Below are 20,287 nucleotides of genomic sequence, written 5' to 3' on the forward strand. Positions count from 1 at the left end.
GACTCTTCTCTCCCATCAACACCCCCTCCCCCCCCCAAAAAAAATACTAAATGGGGACGTAAAGCTCTCAAACGGGACAGGGTGCTGCCTCTTCTGCAATCCTAACTGCCGCTGACGCTCTTGGTGCAGTGACCTAAACCTATTTTGAGTCAGTGGCCCCCGTCGCATGCGAGTTGTACTTTTAGACTTTGCGTAAAACCCTGTGGTTGTGGTTGGAAATTAAGTCATTCAGTTGGCTGCACTTGATTACTTCCCACTCTGCAAGTGGGCGTTGCAGAACTACAAGTTCATGCTGAGGCATTAAAAGAGGCCCCAGGGGTGGAGGGCACGGCTGCCGTGTCCCTGACCCGTGCCCACAGCGGCCGCATGAGTCAATAAATAGCACCTCGTTAGGAATTCCCGATCGGCAGGCAGAAGCTGCCCTTGCAATCTCAGATTCCCATTTCTTACTCACAAAAACAAGCTAATGCTGTTCTAGAAACTGTTGCACATTTAGCATGATATTATTATTATTATTAATAATAAACTTTGTAAGAATGTTTGATGAGCAGCACTACATGTCCAGGTCCTGCTGTATGTGGGTCAGGAATTAAGTCCATTAATACAAAATATGCCCGAGACACAAAGGGGGGGGGGGGGGGGGGGGTGTCATGCATTTCTTGCTATAACTGGAGGTGGGTGTGTGTGTGTGTGTGGGTGGGGGGTGGGTAAGTCAGTAGCACCTACTGCTGTAATGACTTTTACCACCTCTTATGAAAATCAGCAGGGCTAGCTGAGTCTTGATGTCAAGTTTTGTATACCTGATAGCTCTCTAAAAAGCATCTTGCCTACCTTTTACGAGTTTATCATGAAGAGAAATTGTGACCTGTAGATAGAAAACACCAAGCCAACAAAGACAAATTACCACCATTAATAGCTGCTAAACCCCATTTTATTTTATCAAAAGCAATAGGGTTTTCCACAGTCACTGCTATGGTAGAAATGTTTTATTTTTTATTTATTTAACAATACATGGAGTAATATAAACATCTCTGTATATATAAAAGTGCAAAAAATAAAAAAGTAGCATGCCTGAAATGCCTTCTGTTTATTTTAATGCCATGCTGTGGTTCAAAAGCAATTTTTAAGCACCAGGACTCACAGCTTGGCCCATGCCATGGTGAAGCTGCTTATAAAGTGACCCAGTGTAACATTGCAAACCCCTCGATGCAATTGCTGATCATGCACTACAATAGTGTGGACCAACTGAAGCTTCCATGCTAATCATCAGTCCCTGGTCTTGGAATTAATACTGTTTTGAATTTTTTTTTAATTTTTCTAAGCTACCCTCTTTAGAAATGTCCAAACAGACAGCAGACAAGGCTTTCTTTCAGCGTTCACTAAAACACAGTTTTCTTCCTAAGTGGTTCTTTACCAGCCTGGCCAGATGAGCATACAGGATAGTATACGTAATCCAGCATCCACTACCACTCCAAGCAACCACCAAAACGAATGAGGCTGTTGCCGATCACGCAGCCTCTTAAGTCCCCATGGTCTTGCTAGATGGTGCGTGACTATGGCCAGCTTACCTGCACTGACACCATTGGTTTCTAGGGAGGCGTAACCTGCTCGTAGCAGCCCAGCTACCTGAGGGCTTCCGGTGTCGTGCATCCTCTCCATATCACCTCTACTATTGAGGGAGTGAAGGGTCGGCTGTACATAAATACTGACACCTCCCAACTCTGTACCTACCACTTAAATATGACCAGGCCCATCTAAGCCTGCCCAGTGCCAATCGGTGTGTATATACAGTTGTGTATGTTTAAATGCAAACAAACTAAGCTGAAGGAACAACACCCCCCATGAAACAAAAACAGAGCAACACACTCAGTCAAGCTATCGGGGATTAAATTCCAGGGCATCACTGACACTTGTGACCTTTACAGAGAAAGGACACAAGGTGCAGCCCAGGGTCCCATCCGCAATGAGCAGCCATGACTCCTGACCCAGATGCAGTCAGAGTATGGAAAATCACCACATGCTTGTACAGTATGTAATATAACGGGCAGTTCTCATTATATGTATAGCAAGAATTTGAGCTATTGTGATGGGAACGTCGTGTGCATCTGCATGCTCTAGCTGTGCACTAGATGCCACGACGTGGAAAATTGCACATAAACCACTAAGGAAGTGTTGATTCTCCATTTTATTTTGGCAATATATTACGTGCCTGGGTCCTAAGAGTCTGAACATTAGTGCTGACGCTTACAAAAGTCACTGCCTGTCCCCGTGCTTTCACCGATTAAGCATATCCGCACATACATGTACCCTTCTACAGCTTTAACGCTATTTCGATGTAAGTACAAATGGCAAAACATAGACCCGAGCTTACGGTGAGTTAAACATATCAAATACTGAAAATTCCCTTTAGTGTAGTCCCTAATGGGTTGTGTTCCAGTTTGACTCTTTTTGGCAATTCCTAAATCAAGTAGGGTCCCCCCCCCCCCCCCCCCCCGGTAAGGCACGTAAAAACATCCATCACACTGAGATAGTGTTGCTCACCCGTTGACTGTTTGTACCCAGCTAAAGTGAGACCCGTTGAGTCTTCTCAGAGGAAATTCTCACTCCACGCCTGCAGCTGCTGTAAATTCCCTGTGGTTACCACATAAACTCTACCACGTCAGAGTTCAATAAAAACAGCAAGTGAGCGAGCTGTGCGGCGCTGATACAGCAGTACATACAGGATACAGAGGCCCGACTGGGCAGAAATCTTAGCTCATGCACAAACTTGGACGCAGGCAAATTAAGGGAACCTTACTGTAGCTCCTCTGGCTTTTGCCGGGAGGGGGAATATGGGGTTTTTCTTTTCTTCAGAACAGACAGCAGCCACCCGGACTACTCCAAATTCTGTTACTGAATGTTAAAGTCATCACTTACGTAGAGCAATGCATTTCACCTGGACAGCATATTAAAACAGAAATGACTCCACTTTGCTCCGAAATTCTAGCGCAAAGTTGACCTCCCAAGCTTTGTGCAATTCATGTTCGCAAGGATGGGGCACCTCTGATTTTTGTCTTTATCCTTTAAGCGCCGTGGTCACCGTGACTGACCACACCGAGCCCTTGTGCATCTGGAAAGGACTCTTGGCTTTGGCTTCCATGTGATTGCCATGCCCGAGGGACCCTGATGGCGGAAAGCAGAGGAACAGGGCCGGGCGTAGTTCACTGCTGCTTGCAACCTTCCTTCTTGTCCCGAGACTTCTGCTGCCCAGACTTGTCCAGCTGGCGTTTGGTTGGTGGAACGAAAACGGTTTCACTGCCCTCATCCATGAAGTCGTAAAAGCCATCCACAGGGAGGGCACAAGGCCGGGCAGAAACGGAGCACTCTGCATTTAAAAGAGAAAGCAGGTCAGGCCATTACTTAAAGCGCAAACACAGAGAGGGCACACAGCGCTCACGGAGAAAGTAGTTATTCAGTAGGAAATAGATTAGATATTCCTATAAGATAATCTATGAGTTTTTCCCCTTGATACATTTCATTTTATCAAGCAATTTAGAAAACGAATATGGTTTCAGACTGGTTTGCATATCTTATTGCACATTTACAGATCCTCTTGCAAAAAAAAATAGAAATGCAGTTTTACCAAAATCCCAGGTGACTCATGCACTGTATTTCTACTTCCTCCTTATTTGCATGTGCTATAGGAAGAACCCCAGCCCCGTCCTCTGGGTTCATAACAGCTTGCTAGCAAACTGACTTCTGACCTCACTAGAAATGGGAGGAGGGGGCACAATGAGCAGGTTGGGGGGGGGGCTGCGCTCTGCTAGGCCCATTATGGCATGAAGTGTTGAGGACCCTCCCGCAAACAGCCTGTAGTTATCACATGAGCTGTGAGCCTGATCTGATATGGATATTCACAGTAGAGCACCTTTTATCCAAGGTGTTCCCATAGTTGGAAAAACGTTCCTGGGCTTCAGCTTATATCCTATTACCCAGACAAAGATCTGTCATCTGAAAATTGCCAGCAAAGATGCCTCTGTGCCCTTCCTGCCTCACTCGGCCAGTCGTCCGCAGCCCTGGCTGACCAGCAGATAAGTGGACAAAAGATCTTGGGGCACAGAACTGGCTGCCAAGTGCTGGGGGTCAAAGGCCACGGTGAGATGGCCATCCAAGAGCAGGCCAGCTTCAGAGGAAAGCATTGGTAAATCAAGTCCAGCAGTGAGAAGGGAGAGGGGTGTGCGCGCTGCCTGTTCAGCGGAAAGGGGGAAAGAGCACCGCCCGGATCAAACCATCTACGATTTAAAGGCGTAGAGAAGCAAGATCCTGAAGTTGTAGGGTGAAAGCCGGAACATTACCTGGGCCTCAGAACCCCGATTTGGAAAAGATGCTGCGCGTTTGGTTCCGTCGGTGTTGCAGGTGAGGGTCGGCCCGCGTCCGATCCTATGTTAACAGGGGGGGGGGGGGGGGGGGGGCAGGTTTCGTCTCAAAGCGCAGATTAAAAGTGAATGCAGCTATTCAACTGGTTGGCTTCATAAGTCTAAGACCGTTTTAGAGCTGCGGAGAAGGAAATGTGGGTGATTTTGCTCACTTTGGTCTGAGAATAACCTGTCATCTATTTCACACTTTTCCAGCAGAAGAGTTCAACGTGTGTCCCAGAGTTTGGGCTTGACCGTAGGTGTAAAGTACATCCCTCATCGGATGGTGAACAGATTTGGTTCCAGTAGAGGCCCACGTGAGACTGTGGATGCAGAGTACATTTCTGGTCTATGCTGTGCAGGCCCAGCTTGCGAAGGTCTAAGGTTCCGGCCGCGTTCTCAGTTTCTTCCTGGAAGTGAGGAAGTCGGGCACGGAAGTTCCTGAGAAGGTTCTCTTCGAAATGCTGGTAAATCACATTTCCTTAAGGGTTGGTACTCTCAGCCCAGCTTGGGGTAGTAAGCACAGCGGGGCGGGCAGGTTTGTACAAAGAGTATTCCCGGCATGGGGTTCTGCCAAGCCCTGGAGTGCCCTAAAGGCAGTGTGTTGGGAGCCTGTGTAGGGATTTTAGGAGTGGGGTGATTGATTTGCATTTATTGATGTTTACCATGGTTTGCACTGCTGAGTTTTGAATGAGTTGCAGGCAATTTTAATTTTTTTTTGGGCATAAGTAGTCCAGAGCGATTACACAGTCTTGAATTACTGTAGCCAAAGGGGGTGGGGGTCATTGAAGAAGAGGGGGAGGTGGCATAGTTGGAAGGTCAACTTTTTTTACGGATAGTATTTGAGCATCAGTGATTTGGGGAGTCTAAGATGAATCCCAGTCTATGGACTTCGTGGCTGAAGGGCAGGGTTGATCTTTTCAAGGTCATTCTTAATGTAGAGGAAACTGGCTTGCTCTGGGGATGTTTGCCGTTGAACGCTCTTGTTTGTAGGGATGAGCAGAGCCACGGGGGGAGTGGAGCAGAGTCAGGGCCGACCGTATCTTACTGTGGTGTTGGGCAGACGACCATGTCTGATGTAAGAAGTACAGAAAGTCAGAATAGTTGTGGTTGCCGCTCCCAGAAAGTCTCAGGCTCCGGTAACCAACACCAGCAATCCTGAAGCCCTGGCACAGGCACTACGTCTTCATTTCTCTTCCATGCCCTGCTGCCTAAGCCAGATGGCAGGCACCTGAATATACAACAGACCATTACCCTCCTACTGTAGATATAAGCTGAATCATTCTTTGTTATAAGACTCATTAAACAGTTGTCTATTGTATGGGCATGGTTTCCCTGTTTCTTTTTAAACACATGACAGAATTTCTATTACCTGGAAATATCCATTCTGCACAGCCATTACGATCCCAGCCACCGCTTTTGGACAGAAGGTTCTCTACTGTGTGTAGATCTGTATCTGTCACACACACCGTAGAGTACTTGTTATCCAAAAGGGGTGGCTGGGACCAGAGTGGATATTTCCAGATGATGGAAGCTCCCTTCTGTTTAAAAGGGAACAGGGCAACAATGCCCGAACAAAGTACAAATCTGTGTGTATTTATATACACGCTTCTCCTTCTCTTCTAAAAAGTGCCTTCAACCTGCAGTTCCTCATCGCCTCTCCTCTCTTATCTCACCCTATTGCATCTCCATGTGATTTCTGCTGGTCAGCCAAGTTTTTATCATCTATAACCTTCTCTTCCATAGTCGGCTCCCGCCCCTATGCTTTCCACCTTGCTGTACTGTACACCTAGAATAGATCTCCTGGGTTAGTGGGCCATGCTCCCCCTCTGTTTACATTCAGCCTAAAAATACGTTTTTGAGGCTGATTTTATATCTTAATCCCTGCTTTTCCTAATCATATTCTTGTTGGTTTTAACTGTTTTCTACAATAAAAACAATCCCCAAAGTCTTAACTAGACTAAGCTCTACAGAGCAGGGACCATTTCTTATGTGTATATCTAGCAGTGCTTTAGCAATAAGTACTAGCAGTGTGTTCACTTAAGCTGAAGATTTCTTTGTACGTCTCTCGGGCTGTGTACTTCCTTAATATTAATAGAGCAATAGCACAATCCACCAAGCACCACCCTCCTTAGTATAAGCCAGCAAGAATAAAGGGAGCACATGTCCATCAGAAGTACTCAAAAGGTTAGGTTCTGACTTTCAAAAGAGGAAAAACCCTAATTCCTGACAGTTCAGGGCCAGTGCAAGGGGATTAGGCACCCTAAGCAAACCTCACAGCCTTGTGCCTGCTCCTCGCCTGAAGTCCCTCCCACATGCATTGATAAGAGTTTACATGAGAAAAGATAGGCACAGTTGTCCTCTGAGGTAAAGAGAAGAACATAGCAGGGCATGTAAACATGTGCCAATCAGAAAGCCCTGCAAAAAACAAAACAAAACCTCAGAACTGGTATGGTATTAGGTCTGTTGAAACTAGGGTTGCCAGCTGGCCCCAGATCTTCAGGACAGGTTGATCTGGCCCTGCTTTTACTCCTCTGCATGCAAGGAATTATCTTGCTTTTCTTAGGGAAGGCAAATCAGGATAAATTCCAGCATGTAACAGGGTAAATCCAGGACTGGATGAACCTATTCTGAAAGGCTGGAGCCAGTTGGCAACCCTAATTGTAGCACGTTGGATATGATTAAACTGACTTGTAATATAGTAAGTCTCCCACAATCAAAACAGCAATAGCTGCCAGCACTCAAACGTTAATAACCCTCCATATCTAAAAATAACAGTGCATATATTGCACCAGGCCTTAAAACACCTATGAGGAAAAAAAGAACTAGCCAGGCCATTAGAGAGTCCTACACAGGAAGCTACCTTTCGAGAACACCTCACCTTGGTCACTCATGCAGAACACAGCCAGCCCCTCCCCAAATAGAGAGACCATAAAATACAGAAAAAAAAACCCCTGCAGACAAATGTGCTGTTAGGCTCAGCTACCTCCCCCTGCAAGCTCCTCATCTCTGATCCAAGCTGTCTCCAGCACTATGCTCTTCTTCTAAGAACCAGGGATAGAAGCGGCTGTCGCTTGGACTGCCTTTATAGGCCCCCTAGCCGGGACTTCCTGTGGTGCTGGTTGGTGATGTCACATCCTCCAGGGGTATTTAAGGAAATCTCTTGCAGCCCAGCTAGCACCGTACCACCTGATCTCCTGGTTAGCTTGCATGCTGCTGCCGCTGCTGTTAGTGACTGCCTCGCTCTCTCTTGATGTCTTATGTGTCCTGGTTTCTCTCCTGGCGCTCTTTGTTTTGGGTTCTTTTTGGGTTTTTTTGGATTGACCTTGGCTTAGCTCCCGATCCTGATTTTGGACCTGACTACTGTTTGCTTGCTGCCTGCCCAGATCCTGGTTTCTCTCTCGGATTCTGCTGCTGGCTGACCTTGGTTTTATGCCATGGTTGGACTTCCTTTCTTGTCGCCAACCTTGACCTTTGCTTGGGACCTGGACACTTCCTCTTTGCCTTACCCAGCAGCAAGGGCTCAATTTGTGGGAATGATGGTTGGTGTAAGTAGAGCTCCAGATCGTCCTATGGTTTGTGTAGGCCCCATGGGCTTTGCCCTTAAGACTGCGTTGTCTACACCAATGCAGGGGGGGGGGGGGGGGGTCTGCAACTGCACCATGTGCAGACAAAAACTGAACTAGTGACTGTGATAAGCCAGACTCAATGTAATGCAAAAATTAAAAAACAAAATCACCATTTCTCAGGAAACATCCATCATAATAGATCATAATCATGCTACTAGAAATATTTCATCACACATCACTCCCCCCCCCCCCCCAATAATAAGAAACTCATAAGGATAAAAAAAAAATCTCCTGCTCTCCATATCTTAGAGCATTTGATCTCCAGCCAGCGTGAGATTGTGCAGGAATAGTGAGAGGCAGCGGTGCGCGCGGACCTCCCCGCCCCCCTCGCTCACACACGCTCGCTCCTCCCCCCCCCCCCCCTTCCTCGCAAGCTGCGGCCTGCATGGCGGCTGGGATTCCACTTCTTTCTTTTAGCCACCAGGGGCCAGTATTGCTCCTGCTCTTCTCTTCTGGATGGGGGTGCATGGACTGCCTCCCTCCCCCCCCCCCTTCCTCTCTTCCTGCTGCAGTGGTGGCCCCCAGCGATGCTGCTCTTGCACCTTCCAGCCGCGGTGACTGCCACCTCCTTGTTCGCCCGGGCAACAGGGCCTTCCTCTTCTGGACCCCGTGGGGGCGGGGATGAGCAAGGAGGCACAATTGCTGCGGGACCTGCCCCTCCCCCAATCCACCTGTGTGCCTCGGCTGGCCCTGGCAGCGCCGTGCTTTGGGGGGGCGCCTTGCTGAAGCACTGGAGTTCAGCGTCGGAGCAGGCTGTAGGGTTTGTGTAAGAAAGTTTAACAAAAAAAAAAAAAGGGACGTTCCTGAAGAACTCACCTTGTGAGCGAACGCCTGCCGTGCTGGCAGAGGGCTCCTGCGGGCTGGATTTAAAGGTTGGATCCAGGGCCTCGGCGATGTTTCTGGATAACAGATGCCTGCAATAGGTTTTAGGGTACATTAGTCCAGACCAGTGTCGTTTTTATTTAATTTTCTTTAAAATCGGGCCGTGCCAGGGACTCAGAACAGAGGGGAATAGAAGAAGAAGGAGAGACCAGGGGGAACGTCCGTTAAGCCATGCAAAACCATAAAATAAAAATCCTTTCCTTTCACAAATTTAGGGATGGCCCTGCTCCCAAACCTAAGTCCACATTTGGCAGGAGGAATGCATTTTATTGCAGATGTAAGGAGCGTGTGGTGTCAGTAAATTGAAGAATGGTGCCGACTGGTGTGGGGTGGCACGGCCGGGCTATTTAGATTATTCTAGAGGTTTGTTAGACATGACAAAGCTGGGTGCTGAACCTAAGAAGGGGATCTTGTGTGCTCTTCCACCCAACATGGAGTGCCAAGTGGAGGAAGACAAAAAAAGCCAGACTCTTCTCGATCTGGAGCCATCTATTGCAGGCAGTTACACTCTCTGACTGGCAGCGGGGATGTATCCTGAGCGGTGTGGACAGGAAGAATGGGGCAGACTGGATAGGCCAGCTGGGGTTTGTTTTTTTTTTCCCCTACCATCATGTCCTATATTAGGGACATAGCTGGGCACACTGCAGCTTTTAAATTTCCCCCCACTCTGGTATCTCAGATTTATCTGACTTAGCTGTTCAGTGGATGAAAGTTAGCCAGATAAGTTGGAGACCTAACTAGGGCTTTGCTGAATATAGCTGGATAAAGCATCTCCAAGACTATTTATCTGGCTATCTTTAGCCGGATAAATTGCCCACTCTCTGTGCTGCTAAATACTGACCTTCATGTTATTTATTAGGCGTGTAGAGTTGTTTTGAAACAACATGAAAAACTCAACAAAACAGCTCGCCTTATAATGTGTTATTTCAGAACTAAACCAAACCCCCATCGAAATTCATTGGGTTTTTCATTTTGTCAAAAATTCCTGGCCCAGTTTCCCACTGCGAAAACAAAAAGGGCTACTGAAATGTAAAACTGAACCCCCTCCCACCCCGGGCCTTCCTCTTACCCCTCCCAGGGAGTTTCTAGATTGAGCAGGAATGATCCTCGGTCGCTCCTGCCCTGCAGTCGGCGCCACAGGACAAAATAGCAGCAGCCTAGGATGGGGAGCTGGAGTCGCGGAAGCCACGGCGGGGGAGGTTGGTGGGTGGTTTCAGTTTTTTAAATTTCGGCAGCAGGAAGGGAGACCCCAGCCCCTTAGTATTCCTTTTCTTATGGGTTCTTTTTTTTTTCTGATCCTTTTGATTGTTTCAGGACAAATAAATATCAAATGAAATGAAACAAACAAAAAAAACCCCAAAAACCAAAACCCAAAAAAAATAATTTTAGTACACAACCCTCGTTACTATGTACGAATATAAAGACTTGATTTTCCCGGTCTTCTTGGTCGGCTTTTCACGTTTTGTAAGTAAAAGAGAACTCTTCCTCGTAGACGAGAGAGGCACAATGAACCTTTAAAGAGCAGGAAGCCTGGAGGGCAATATTCCTGTAAAAATGGAGTTTGATAATGGGCCTCGCCCCCTCCCACAGTGAACACGGCTAGCGCCAGGTACAAAGGAGGACAATGGGCCTTGTTTCTGATCCACAACGGGGTAGGGATAGCAAAGCCCACAGGGGGAATTATTTAATTGTGAAATCCGCCCCCCCCCTGCCCGAGCTCCTTTGCTCTTCCTATAATGCTGGTGCAAAGGCACGTGTGGGTACTTTGTGACTGTGGTGTGACTGCCAGCCAGGAGTTTCCCACTGGTACTAAATGTCATTATTGCTTTCCTCATTCCAAGCCCTTGGTGCATAATTACGCAAATAGAAGTCATCACCAAAAAGAAACCAAGATAAAAAAAAAAAAAAGTCCCCCAGAAATGAGCAAAACAATTAGTTCACTTGTGTGGTGCAGTCAATGAAAACCCATTATAAAGGGGCATAAGGGAAACCCCTACGCTTCAGAAAAAAGAAAGCTTTAAGAGAACTTCTGCTAATTGTTTTTTTTTTTAACAAAGCTCCGCTTGTTCGCAAGATGCAAGGCAGTCAAATCAGGATGATGATCGGACTCTAGAGGCCAAACCACGGGCCGCTGAGCTAGATATCCAATAAGGGACCTCCCTAGCAGGGCCGCTGCGTCCCAGAGCTAGGCGATCGCCTAGGGCCCCAGCCATTAGGGGGCGGCAGAGAGCAGTTCATATGGGGCCGCAAGCGGAGCCCATCCCACTGACAGCTGAGAGAAGCAGAGAGCCTCTGTGTGTGTGTGTGTGTGGTGTGTGTGTGTGTGGTGTGTGTGAGAGAGTGTGACTGTGTGTGTGTGGTGTGTGTGAGAGAGTGTGTGTGTATGTGTACGAAGAGAGCAATGGTGTGAGTGAGAGAACGGGAGGGAGCCTGTGTAAGAGTGCGTGTGTGAATGAGACAAGGAACCTAAGTGTATATAAGAGAGGGGGCCTGTCTGAGTGAATGGACCAGGGGCGGGCACACGGCAGAAGGTTTGCCTAGGGCATCTAATACCCTTGCACCGGCCCTGCTCCCTAGGTAGTTCTAAACCAGGGCTCGTGGTGCTGGATCTGACTGAGCTAGAAGCCCAGAGTAGCATGAGAAGACTACTGCTCCCCAAAATAAAATCCACAATGGAGGTAGACCAGAGAGAAGCTACGAAAACCAGTGCAGAACCTGCATCAGAAACCCTAGAAGAGGAGACTTAGCAGAGAGCCGAGGAGAGAAAGGGGGCTAAGAAGTTCAAATACCGGAAAGGTATAATAATGCTAGAGACTCAAACCTCTGCAGGGGAAAGGAAGCTGTAAGAGCAGAGATGTGGGCAGGAGGCTGATAACGGGCGGGCTCCGGGAGTGAGGAAATTGCTCTTTGCAGAAAGGCTGGTGGATGGATGGATGGACGGATGGACGGAGCCTCCCAGTGAAGCCAAAACCAAGTGACAGGTTTCAAGAAGGTCAGAGGAGAGAGGCCCAGCTCGAGTTATAAAGAAGTGACGAGAAAAGATCGGGGGGGGGGTCTGTCACACGGCAACAGCAACAAATCGGGCGGACCAGATGGGCCTTAGGGTCCATATCTACCCCCCACCCCGGTCCTGTTTCTGTGACTGCAGCCTAGCTTCATGCTAACACCCCCCCCCCCCCCCCCGAGCTTGCTGCAGCGGCTTCCCCTGCTCTTCATTCCTCGTGGATGTGGCACGCGGCGACTTGCTGACTGTAAAACGAACGTTGTGGTGCTTTTCGGTTTTGTCTGCCCCCCTCCCCAGCCTGGGGGGGTTGCGCACTGCGATTTCTGCTTCCCTCGTGAAGGCAGGCAGGGAGAGGACAGAGCAGCCGCAGCCTGCGGGATTACTGTGCCTCGTGTGCCACCCTGTCCGAGGTTTCATTCTTCTAACAAGTCATAAAAATGTACCCGGAATGCCAACCAAAAGAAGAAAAGGAAGCACAATTAACAAGAGCGCCGCAGGGACGCTAATGGGAAGGTGAGCAGGCCGGCAGCACTCGTGCCAGGGGCAGCGCTATGAAACCCTCCCGTCCCCGGGCATGCAGGGACCTGCGCTCCCGGAACAAGCTGGGCTCACAAAGAAGGGAACCCCCCCCTCCAGCCCCGCAGGCACTGAAGCTATTTACATTCATTTACACAAGAGTTTGCAAGCGGCTTTGAAAAACAAACAAATGAACTCCGGTGATAAAGGTGAGGCTGCTCCACAAGACCCACGTTGGTTCCAGCGCTAAGCCTGGCCCCCCAAGAGCTTCCCCAAGTGGGTGACTGAGCCGCGCTGGGGAGGTCTGGGCCTGGCCCCCGGGGGCCGCAGCCGTGCTGCTTCTTACCGGTGGGAGCCAACCCTCCTGCTGCGCCGGGCCCGGGCCTCTCGGCCCCGCCTCTCCTGCGGCGCCTTCTACCTGGCCATTTCCCCTCCCTCGGGACCTCTGGTCTATCAAAACTCAGGCCTGCCTGCATCCTCCCTGACCGCCAATGTAAGTAAAAAGCCTTTCTTTAAAACTTTTTCACAGGTGGAGGGCATTAAAGAGGAGAGTCCGGTGGGAGAAAGGCCTGTCTCGGTGAGAGGGCAAAGTGAGCGAGGAAGGTGGCCAGAAAAAAAAGAGCGCATGTATGTGTGAACTAGAGCATGAGGCAGAGTGTGTGTGTGTGTGTGTGTGTGTGTGTGTGTGTGAGTGAGCTATGGCATGAGACAGTGTGTGAGTGAGTGAGAGCAATGGCATGAGACAGTGTGTGAGTGAGTAAGAGAGAGCAATGGCATGAGACTGTGTGTGCGAGAGAGCAATGGCATGAGACTGTGTGTGTGAGAGAGCGAGGGAGCTATGGCATGAAAGTGTGTGAGTGAGCAAGCGAGCTATGGCATGAGACTGTGTGTGAGTGAGCAAGCGAGCTATGGCATGAGACTGTGTGTGAGTGAGTGAGAGAGAGCAATGGCATGAGACTGTGTGTGAGTGAGAGAGCGAGCGAGCTATGGCATGAGACTGTGTGTGAGTGAGTGAGCGTGACCTAGATAGAGCATGAGAGAGAGCATGTACGTGTGTGAGCGAGAGCGTAAGACAGTGTCATGCTGATGCGTGCTTTTATAACGCGGGCCCATCCTCCTCTCCCGGGCGCGCGATACAATAGGCAAATAAACTGCTGCATTAAAAAGAAGGCACTAGGGGAAATTGTGTCCCTAGCGCTGCCTTGGCATCGGGGTGCGGGTTATGGAAACGGACGCTCAGTTTTACAAGTGGCTCTTTTCCTAACCTGACCCTCAGCAAGCTTTGTATTTATTTATTTGTTTTTTTTAAGTTACTTCTTTTTTCAGTTCCCCTCGACTTAATATCTCCAAGATATTAAGTCAGAGGAACTACAGAAAGTAGTGTGTTCTGCTTTTCTGTTAACTTTTGGGGCTGCTCAAGAGTTATCACCAGCTTTGGGCTGGCGTCAATTTTTGAGAGTAAAAATGCGCGTGTCGGACGCACACTTATTTACATAAAGGGGGAATAGCTAATAGCCTCATTAGCATGGCATTTACATGTGATGAGCACTATTAGCTACGCGCTGGACTGGATGCAATAACAGGATGCGCGTCCAAAACGCTCCTTCAACTACGAGTTCACCTGTGCTCTAGCCTGAGCGCGCAGTATTGCATCAGCCTGTCTAAGCGTGCGCTAGAAGAGTATGCGAGTGAGCATATGAGAGAGTGTGTGTGAGAATGAACATGTATGTTTTAAAGTGTGTGTGTGTGTGTGTGTGTGTGTGTGTATCTGAGACAGAGGAGAAAGTCTGAATTATACTCCCCACCCGCCATTAATCCACGACAGTCTCCAAGTGACTGGAATCAAGTTCCCAGGTATGGAGAGTGGGAAATTTTTAAAATCCTTATTTTAATTATTGGGTACTGTCTCATGTCTCTGCTGTTCTTGAAACATTGTACTGGAGCTTGGGGAAGTTTTTAACTATTCTGTTCATTATCTCTTTACCAGCATAGTTGTACTCTTATGACTGTTTTATATTTCTTGATTTTATTGTTTTGATTATGAGGAGTGGGGATGTTTTTGGTTTTCCTTTGTTGCACTGCATACGGTGCTTTCCAGCTCAGTATACTTTATGGACTCTTTATTCTGCATTTGGTGAGATATTCTGCTAGCATATATTTTCTATGTAGGGATCGACAGGAGCCTGACATGCTCTGCTTTCCAAATAGGAGGTGTATTGGTGTTTTAAGGCCTGGTATAAGATTTGCGAGTTTGTGTTTTGAGTGCTGGCAGCTGGTGCTGTTTAGGTATTGGAATTGTAACTCAGTTTATTCATAGCTTTCTGAGGGCCAAGTCTACGATCACCACGCTTGTTATAAAAAGGCTAATACCACATGGTTTTCTGATTAGAACCACAGCAGTTTATGTAAATATAATATATGCAATGATGTAAGTGATATTCTTACCTCAGAAGATTGTACTTTAAATGTTCCTTTTTCATATAAAATCTGTTTTTAAATGCATAATTCTTAATGGTGGGGGGGGAGGGGCATAGCACCTGATACACTTGCACCAGCCCCAGCTGCACTGGCTCCATTTGGGAAAGCGGGATTTCACCTGCAGCGGAGCTGGCCAGGGCTTCATTTCCTTTTTTTTATTTTTTAAAGCACAGGAAACGGCACAGACTCATTCGCACAGGCCCTCAGTAAAAGTCTCCACGCGGTGGGGGGGGGGGGGGATCCAAAAACACCCTCCAGTTCTCCCAGGGTTCAGAAGCCATTAGAGGTATTTATACTGCTTAAATAGTGCTCGGATGGAATCGGGAACGCTGTCTCCCTTATAAACCTATCTGAGACTTAAAAAAAAAAAAGTCTCCCAAAACTTACCTCCAAGCTTCCTTAATGCCAGGGCTAAGGACGGGCGCCTTCCAGAGCACTGCTGGCAGCTGGATCCCGCCCGGTACCCGCTGGCCTTTCTCCTTCGGGAGCACCACTCCTGCCCCTAGGGACTCTATAGATGGGAGAGGGTGAGCCACCCTGACAGGAGATGGGCCAGGGCAATCCAATCGCAAAACAACTCTGCACCAGTGGACCCTCCCGTGGCTGGAAACTTCCACATTGTAATCTGTTTGCAGTGAGGCCTAGACAGCCTTGGCTCTCCCGGGGGCTCATAGGTGGAAATTAAAAACTGCGCTACAATTCTCTCCTTGACTACCTTTGATATGATGGGGGCTGGATTTACCTTAAGGGGTTACCCCTGAGGCACAGGAGCGCAGGGTAATGGGGCAAGGGGGGGGGGGGGGGGGGGTCCCTCCTCCTCCTCCTCCTCCTCCTCCTCCTCCTCCTCCTCCTCCTCCTCCTCCAGGAATGTGGGAGCAGGCGGGGTGCATGGTCTTCCTCCCATCTCCGCAAGCACCGCTCAACCTGCGCGCACAGTACTGCAGCTCCTGCTCCCCCCCCCCATAAAAGCGCAGGGGGGGGCTACCGTCGGCTGGTTACAAAACCCCTGCGCCCTTTAAAGGGAAGAGGGTGGGGTGTCTGACGGAGGCGCTGCCGTGCACGCGCTCGTGACAAAAGTGCCACCGGGACGGGGGAGGAGGAGGAGGAGGATGCGTGCTTTTCAGCCCGGCGCCCCCCCCCCCCCAGGGCCGTGGGGAAATCTGGGCCGTGCGTGTTACTGGCAAAACTTGGAGAAGAGTTTAGTTCTCAACCAAACTAACTTCCCACCGCTGTGAGCCAAAGGGGAGCGACAGAAATCTTAAAAAGCTGCAGGGCAGGCTGAACGTTTTCTAACGTCTCAGCTTTTCCACTTCATTCAAACCGAAAGGAAACAGAATAAGTAGGCGTCCCTTCTGCGTGGGCTTCTGGTTCCCGGCTCTATTTTTAGAACAAAAATAGCTCGCTCTGCTTGTCTCTGTTTTTGCCTCTGAACCCCCCTCAAAGAAGGTCTGTTTAAAGTGAAAAAACCCCCCCAAAACAAACAGAAAATCGCGCTGATCCCACTGCAGCCTCTGACCGGGTAAACATTCCTGCAGGCTTTAAAAAAAAAGAGAGAGAGAAAAACTTCAGGTCTCAAACATCCCGATCTGGGATGATGTCACATAAAACTTTGACATTGCAGGCTTACGCCAAACACGCAGCACGGGGGGGGGGATCCTTACGGTCCCAAATTCAAAAGACCTTAAAGATCTGCCACATTAAACTTTCTCCCTAATGAGCATCTAAAATAGCTGCCTAAAAAGTGGACCGGGTGAGGTCTGGCCAAGCAAGGTAGGCGCCTACCTGTAGGCATTTAATTAGGTCAAAATTTTAGTTCCTCTGTTTTAGGCATTAAAAGTTAGACACATTTGCAGCCAAAATCTTACGCCCCTTAAACTCCAGCACTCTGGTTTCTTTGAAAATGGACTCCCTACTTAGTGAATCAGACCCTAAGCTGGATGATCCTTGAGTTCTGGGTAAGATTTCGGGTAGGAGACACAACGTTGCACCCTAGGAGATGGATAAATGTTGGTCACAGGATCAAAAAATGATCACAACTGGGACAGAGCCGTCCTTAGGACCGGGAACGCACAACAGCCAACACGAGGGTCGGGGGTCGGACGCGCCAAGTAAGGGTTTTTGGGGGGTTTTTAAAATCTATACATGTTGAACTGTAAAACCTTACAGAACCTTATTACTTTTTCACGTTCGCATGACTGTTCAAGCAATGCGCACAAAATTTCAAGACTTGATTTAAAAGCGAGTCCGTGGCGATGGTGCTGCTGTCTCGCGAGGTTGCGGCGCATGGCGGTCTGCGAGGCAGCGCATGGACTTTGGGGCGACGGGAGGAGAGGGTATCGGATAGCGTGGAGCAGAGAGGAAAGACGTAAGCACACGCGTGAAATGCAAAAGAGAAGCGTGGAGTCCCAAGGGGAGAGCAGCTAAGATCGCAGAGAGATTCGCGCGGTCGGAGGAAGCGGTGCAACCGGACTGTCGGACAACCACAGCGCTCTCTCTGTACATCCTGTAGTGCTACAGAAATAACTTGGGCTATGGGAAAGAGCAACCACAGGCATTTCCATTCATTTTTTCCCTGTGGATAACTTCCCCCCCCCCCATGGAAAACACCACACACTGTTTTGAAAATGCAAAACTACGCACATTGCTGTCTCCCCCCTACTCTTTGCCTGGTTACGTGCGTTGTTGATTCCCATGCGTACTTTTACCGGGGGGGGGGGGGGGGGGGGGGCAGGCAATAGTCGGGCAACCAGTTCAGTGGCTTCCGAAAATTACCCTGAAGGACTAATAGCGTCAGTACACGTTGGCTTACGCACGGGACGGATTATTGCATTAACCAGATAGAGAGGGGGGGGATGGGGGCGGGTGCGGGTCAGCTCTTACTTTGCCCCCTCTGTGGCCGGGTCTGACCTTTCCGGGAGGTGCTCTTCCGTGGGAGACGCCAGGCCGTCCGAGTTCAGCCTTTCCGGATGGGAAACGGCTACTTCAGCCTAAACAAAAAGAGGAGCCAATCAGATTCGCAAGCAGCACAAGAATGAAAGCGCGCTGGGCATGGACTCCCACGAGGACAGACCTGCTCCTACGCTGTCTGGACTTTACAATAGTTCAGGATTGGTTTGAATTTGTCCATTCATTTAAACTGAAGAGAAACCTTTACTTTTATAAAAATAAATTGGTCTTATCGGAGGACACGAGAAATACCACAGATGACAGTGAAATGCAAAGGCACCTGATGTTGCTTCTAACACTGGAAGGATTTATAAGTTGCACAGAGGGAGGGAGAGGCAGGATTGTACCACCACCCCCCCCCCCATATATATTCATTTATATAGGAGACGATATATGTGCAAAGAGTATTTTAGCAGAAATCTTGTTTGGACCACCCTGCTTTCTCTTGCATTTCACTGCAATAGTGGTAAAGTTTATATTGACTTCATTTTATTTGTGGTTTGCTATTCTTTTATCGCCCTGCTCATTGATCAAGCTTTTATAAATCCATGTTAAGCCCGTGGCTTACTGAAGCTGGTTCCCCCCCCCCCCTAGCAGAAGAACTAAATATCGGTGGCTCCCAGCGCTGGGTCGTTCTTGTAAATCTTCCTGCAAAACGGCGCCAGCTGCACAGGAAAGATGAGTTGTGCACAAATCGTGACTCTGCTTTTCGATGAACCCACCCCTGACTCAGAACCGAGGAGGCAGACGTCTGCTGTGGCCATCGAGGGGGGGAGGTCCGGGATGCAGGAAGCCTGTTCCCTGCTTTCTGTGGTCTTTTGGTCAAGTCCTTATCTATTTCCCAATAGGGTGAGCTTGGAGTCACTTTCAGAATGGAAGTCTGCACTGAAATTCAGCGCACAGTTTCTTAACGCACAGGTTAAAAAAAAATAAAACGTTTAACTCCCGGTGCAGTGAGGGAATGGTATGCTAATGTGCGCTCCAACCCGGTTAATGTGCATGCTCGGCACAGGCCGAAAGCACATTTTAACTCGCAGAGCGTGGGGGGAGTCTCTCAGATGTGATTTATGTGCACCAAGAAGCCTTCCGCGCCAGAAAACACTTTTTTTGTGCACACAAATCCTATTTATGCACAGAAAACATGTCTTGGGTATGTTTGCAAAGCTCCCAGCGCGGGAAAACGGTCTTCTGTCCATAGACTGACCCAAGCGCTGGAAACGTTACCCCACCCTCTGCTCAGGAGTTAAACTTCCAGCGCACCTCTCTGCATCGGGTGGAGGGGGAAATAGTTAATGCCTTCTTCAGCGTAGCACGGCGTTTCCCCGCATGGGCGCTAAACAGAGCACACGGCGCTGTGCGCAGAACTCCTTGCTGCATCCGGAGTAACCTTTGTGCACAAAAATATGTGCGTACACCTGAGTGTACGCACTGGGCCCTGAGTGAAGTGAGATCACTTGATGCGAGGATTGTGAAGGACTTCAAAGGGGCGTGGGATAAACACTGTGGATCCATCAAGTCTAGTGGACGTAAATAGAGAGGAGGCAGCAAAACACTGCATGGAGCGGCAGTAGCCACTGAGGCATTCACGGAGCGGGATGCCAGTGGCCAGTGGTTGGTGTTCCACCTTCACGGAGCGGAAGGATGGAGGGCTGCCATCTCAAACAAATAAAAAAACAAACAAACAAGCAAACAAAACAGGGGTGGGTAAGGGGCAGGGGTGTGGCCTGCTGGTTGCGGCAGTTGCTACCCCTGATTGAGCTGGATGTTCATTGGGATGCGGATACGGCACTGCTCTCTGCATTGGTGGAGGGGTGGAAGGGAATTGGGGCCGGAGGGTGCTGGAAGCCAATAGAGACGGGTGGGAGGGAGAAAAAAGGGGGGGAAAAAAAAAATGGATAAAGTGCGTAGCTTGCTGGGCAGACTGGATGGGCCGTTGGTCTTCTTCTGCCATCACTTCTATGTTTCTATGTTTCTATGATTGGTTGTAACCCCCTCCCATCCCACGTTACGGCGCAGCTCTCTTGGACGGGAAGCGCAAGAGGCTTGTGGGCTGTTTTGCAGCAGGGTTGTTTCGGGTGCAGGGTTTTCCAGTGCTGTGGATGGACCCTGGGTTAGTAAAGTCTTTCCTTCTCGAGGTTATGCCCCTGAACGCTGAACTCGACAGCTGCTTACCGCAGCTCTCACCAGAGCATCTCGCCTGCAGGGTGCCCGTTTAATATCCTCCCTTCCCACCCACTCACCACTTCCCCACCTCCTTTTATCTATGAACACCTTCATTGTCAGCTTTCTGCATCAGTTAGGAATTAAAGGTATTGCCAAATATACTTTACCGAGTGACTGTTTTTTTTCAGTGCAGTCATTCTGGATCTGATCATTAGGGAATACAAAAGCAAAAAATGTTTTTGTTTTTGTTTTTTTGTGGGAGGGGGCTATTTTAA

At 48.9% G+C, this 20,287-nt stretch overlaps 2 protein-coding genes across 8 annotated transcripts in view; one reads left to right on the forward strand and one right to left on the reverse strand.

The window, feature by feature from the left end:
• TNFRSF9 (TNF receptor superfamily member 9) overlaps positions 1–20,287 on the forward strand; it is a 172,716-nt gene that overhangs the window by 33,904 nt on the left and 118,525 nt on the right. The window lies entirely within an intron of this gene.
• Positions 914–20,287, reverse strand: part of LOC115076638 (coiled-coil domain-containing protein 50-like) — an 87,333-nt gene continuing 67,959 nt past the window's right edge. For all 5 annotated transcript variants that reach the window (XM_029578298.1, XM_029578300.1, XM_029578297.1 and 2 more), the window contains 3 exons: positions 17,784–17,890; positions 8,840–8,937; positions 914–3,364 (listed from right to left, as the gene is read on the reverse strand). In XM_029578298.1, coding sequence (XP_029434158.1) covers positions 3,201–3,364; positions 8,840–8,937; positions 17,784–17,890 — 369 coding nt within the window. In that variant the 3' untranslated portion in view covers positions 914–3,200. The remainder of the gene's footprint in view (positions 3,365–8,839; positions 8,938–17,783; positions 17,891–20,287) is intronic.

Source organism: Rhinatrema bivittatum, chromosome 15 (genome assembly GCF_901001135.1).
Source record: "Rhinatrema bivittatum chromosome 15, aRhiBiv1.1, whole genome shotgun sequence".
In the NCBI taxonomy this organism is placed as follows: domain Eukaryota; kingdom Metazoa; phylum Chordata; class Amphibia; order Gymnophiona; family Rhinatrematidae; genus Rhinatrema; species Rhinatrema bivittatum.